General features: G+C 35.8%; 1 protein-coding gene across 1 annotated transcript; it reads right to left on the bottom strand.

The window, feature by feature from the left end:
- Positions 1-389: 389 nt before the first annotated feature.
- Positions 390-1,581, bottom strand: LOC128519649 (uncharacterized). The gene is made up of 3 exons (XM_053493454.1): positions 1,458-1,581; positions 883-1,206; positions 390-802 (listed from the first exon to the last, which is right to left on the bottom strand). The coding sequence occupies exons 1-3, from the start codon at positions 1,513-1,515 to the stop codon at positions 390-392; spliced, it is 795 nt and encodes a 264-aa protein (XP_053349429.1). The 5' UTR covers positions 1,516-1,581.
- Positions 1,582-4,764: the final 3,183 nt, after the last annotated feature.

Raw genomic sequence — 4,764 nt, 5'->3', positions numbered from 1 at the left:
GCTCTTTCTCTCTACTGTCCACTATGTTTCTTTGTGCTGTCAACCAAATGTTAACAAACAAATAGAGGATTTATAATTAGCAAAAGCTATAAATGTAATTGGTTCATATCAATTATTTTTCTAGCTGGATGTTGGGTTGCTCTGGTCAATGTAGGGAGGCAATAGGGAGGGTGACCTTCAGCTTTGCGTGCGGCATTTAATACCACTTATACCCCCCCATACCCTCCATCCCCATTAACATGTTAACTAAAAGTAAAGTTTATAGGTTCTGAGATTTCAGTGTGTATGACACCCTGTAAAAGGATATAAAAATAATTTATAATACACACACTCTCACACACACACACACACACACACACACACACACACACACACACAGTACAATACAGTTAAGACTCACCAGTGCTGTTTCTAACTTTTCTAGATTTAGTCTTAGAATCACTGACTGTAATATTCTTTATGATCTTCCACTTTCCTTGTATTTGTAAAGCACAAAGATATTGTCCAGCATCTGACTCTGTTACGTTACTGATCCTGATGTTATGGGTGTTTTTGCCTTCAGTTTGGTTTGAGAGTCTGTAACGCAGTTCTTCTTGCACAGTGCAGTAATGATCGTAATATATACCATACAAGTCATAATCATAAGAATACACACAGCTACTGCTCTTTCCAATAGTCTTGATCCAGTACAGTATAAATCTCTGGTTGTCGTATTTTCCTGTTAAGTTAAATCTGCAGTTTAAAAGTACATCTTCACCTTCAGTTAGTTCGACTGAAGATCTTTCCTCAGACTTGGTTGTCACTGAAGGAAAAACAATTTTGCTGTTTATTCTGAAGAACAGAACTGTCTGGATAAAATACGGAAAATGAAAATGTACTCACTTTCTTCATTTGCAGTGGCGACTATGTAAGACGTGACAGTGTTGGGTGACGGTTTAAATGGAAACAAGAGACCAGAATCCAGAGCAGTAACACATCGAAAAAATCCACTCCTTGCTATTAGCAGACAGTTTTTACTAACATTGTATGATTTTTTATTTATGCAGGAATTCTGGGTATTATTAAGTTTGAGTGTTTCACCATTAACACACTCCACTGTGCAGTTCACATCAATGCTGTTGTCAGACTCTGTGCTGATTTCCCATTTGTTGGTGCTGCACTGCAATTTAACTTCATTGTTTGTGGTATAAATGAATTCAGTGTGTCCTAATGGAAGAGGAAAGAGACTTCATTAAAAGTCACTAGCTTGATGTGGTAATGAACATCAGTCTGTATGACTAATAGAAGTTTAACTTCCCAAAATGTTTTAGAATTAAAACTTTTCCTTAAAAATTACTCTCATGCTAAAGGATGACTTGTCTATTTCATTTTAAATGGCTATTAAAACTAAAAATTATATAACAAAATATTATTTGATTACATGGCAAAACTCAAAAGAAAATAAGCAATTCACTCACCGCGGCATTTAGTTAAAAAAAGGCAAATGATCAGAGGTGTGAAACGCTGCCGCACCATTGCGATACCTCACTGTGGCAGGAAAAAAAAACAGAACTGAGCAAGTTTGAAAATCCTTTTGAAGCTTGTGGTCTAAAATGAAAGTTCTTCAAGATGGTGAAGCAAAATGTACACTCCCTACAAAGGGGAAGTCATTACATGTGAGTTAACTGACTCATAGAGTATGTTACATCTTATCCTGCACAAGTGCATGTGGGCGTGTGTGTGTGTGTGTGTGTGTGTGCCCAGCACGAATGTGTACAGTAGAACCTTGGATTACGAGCATAATTCGTTCCCAGAAGCGTGCTCGTATTTCAAAACACTCTTAAACCAAATTGAAAACAAATAAACCCGCACTTTACCTTAAAAAAAAAGTTTAAAAAATAGGGTCTGTGTGTATCTGTGTGTGTGTGTGTGTGTGTGTGGCATGGTGTCCAATGACGTGCGTGCACACAGACACAAAGAGCTAGCTGAGCCTTGAGCAGAGAGTATGGAGCGATATCCAATATTGCGAATTATATTTGCAATTGCGTTTCCCATATGTTGACGGTCAAAGTGTGCTATAATTTAAATGCAATTGCAAACTTTGCATTACCGTTTCCTGTTTCGCCTTCGTGAACGCACATTGACTGCCAAATTTCAAATGAAAAAGAAAAGTCCATTTGCATTTGTATTTCCCATATCTTACAAGTCATGAGCCTGCCATATTTAAATAGCAAAATCAATGACCACGTTTGTTTTTTCACTTTCTCTGCGTCGCGCGTCAAGCCAGCCAAAATTCAAACGCAATCGTTAATCCATTTGCAATTGCATTTCCAACACGTTATACGGAAACCTGTCAATCAGCGTCAGAGGCGGGTCTATACTGTTGGGCGGGATAGTGTGGGGAGTGACGTCACTCGCAGTCACCGACCAAGAGGGGTGAATTTGAGCAATGGAGGTGAACAGCAGTAAAGTTGTGTTATGCGCTAAAATGCCCCCTGTCACGGATTGCACCCCCCACAAAATCTCTATCAAATATATTAGGACATCATAATCAAAAATTCATATTATTATTATTATTATTATTATCAAATATATTATTACTAATATAAATAACCCTAGGCACGTGACAAATTAATACACGAAAATTAAGACACGTAATACAAATTCTCATATGATGTTTATTTTGTGGAACATTTATTGTTTATGATGAAAAATTACACAACGCGATTTTTATTATAAATAAGCAACATAAAAATATACATATATATGAAAAAAATATATAATTTATATAATTTTTCCCAATACAACGTCTTTTTTTATATTGCTTATTTTATAATCAAATTCGTTTGGTGCAATTTGTAAATCATAAACCTATTAATTTATGTTCTAATATAATATTTGATAGAGGTTATGTCCGGGGAGGGGCAATCCGTGGAGGCATTTTAGCGCATAACATTACAAAAATAAAGTTCAATAGCTTTTTCGTTATGTGGATTACACATGTAAAACCAGTTGTACTATAATCCACTCTATCAGTTTCAGTTTGATTTCATTTTTATTTTATTCATTTTTTTTTCAAAAAATTAATAAAAAGATTAACTGAATTAATATCAAACTGAACATTGCAAAGGGAAGAGACTGTACCTAAGTGCATTCATTTTCATACATACCTTCACAATTATTATTATTTTAATAATAAAAAACACCCTAACTCTCATTTAACAATTTATCTGTTTTATTGCCACAAGAACTAAAATAAATCTAATCATTTATTTTAAATGTACATTGAAATATTTATTAATCAAATAAACAATCAAATTAATAAACAAATAATCCATACTGTAGCCTAACAGTGTAATATGTTTAATGTCCTGTGAGGTATTTCTCTGTAATCTTGTGTATTCTTCTGTAAACAAACGGTTGAGTCTTGGTCATGCACTTGTTAGACGGTCCCTTAGTGACTCCATCGCTATAAAGCTCCGGTAAGCAGCGTTTCTGACAGATTTATCTACAGCAGGCTGTAACAGGAGAAGATCTAAAAATAAATATTTATTTGTAATAGCTTCTCTGTCCACTTCAGAGTAAAAAAAAAATGCGATTTATAATTTTTGTGTGTTTATTTCTTGATAAACAAATGAGATAATTTCGGTTCACCTCCATTGCTCAAATTCACCCCTCTTGGTCGGTGACTGCGAGTGACGTCACTCCCCACACTATCCCGTCCAACAGTATAGACCCGCCCCTGATGCTGATTGACAGGTTTCTGTATAACGTGTTGGAAATGCAATCGCAAATGGATTAGCGATTGCGTTTGAATTTTGGCCGGCTTGACGCGCGACGCAGAGAAAGTGAAAAAGCAAACGTGGTCATTGATTCTGCTATTTAAATATGGCAGGCTCATGACTTGTAAGATATGGGAAAGACAAATGCAAATGGACTTTTCTTTTTCATTTGAAATTTGGCAGTCAGTGTGCGTTCACGAAGGCGAAACAGGAATCGGTAATGCAAAGTTTGCAATTGCATTTGAATTATGGCACACTTTGTGCGTCCACATATGGGAAACGCAATTGCAAATATAATTTGCAATTCCTTTTGAATATTGTCCGGGATATCGTTCCATAAGAGAGAGAAAAAGAATTTTTAACCTCTCTAATGAGACTTGCTTTTGCTTTACACACGCGCTGTAGTGTACACACACGCATACAGACACAAAATAAAATGTTTTACGCACACACACGTGGTCACAGTGTTATAGTAAACAGTACACGCGTACATGAATGTTGATTATACCGGTAAGAGACGCGCACTAAGACCCAGCAGGGGAGACGATTACCCACAATTCCGTAGTGCAAGAGAGAAAAAAAAAACGTTGGCTTAGTTGTGATCACGTGATGAACGAGTCAAAACAAGAAGCGCATGTGTGATACCTGATACTCGGTCCTCGGTACTCGTAAACCAAGACTTGTTAGTTTTCCAATTAAAAATTTATTTAAAATCTTTGCTTGTCTTACAGAACATTCGCAAACCGCGTTACTCACAATCCGAGGTTTCACTGTATAATGAAGCCTCATGATCATGCTTAAATGTGACTCTTCAACAATGTTTTGGTCGTTTTAAAAGGTCTGTTCAGATTATGAACATGTGATAGAAGGAAATTAAGTCATTACATGTGAAATTTAATGAGTTTAAAAAGTTTAAGCTTAACATCTCAAATAAAAGCAAATAAAAAAAGAGAGAGAGAAAAGGAAGAATTGTTTTTTCAAAAGAGAAAAATAAAAGCATGTA

The sequence above is a fragment of the Clarias gariepinus genome, chromosome 3 (genome assembly GCF_024256425.1).
Source record: "Clarias gariepinus isolate MV-2021 ecotype Netherlands chromosome 3, CGAR_prim_01v2, whole genome shotgun sequence".
NCBI lineage: Eukaryota > Metazoa > Chordata > Actinopteri > Siluriformes > Clariidae > Clarias > Clarias gariepinus.
Note: the sequence above shows the minus strand (reverse complement) of the source record. Positions and strands in the feature narration are given on the sequence as shown.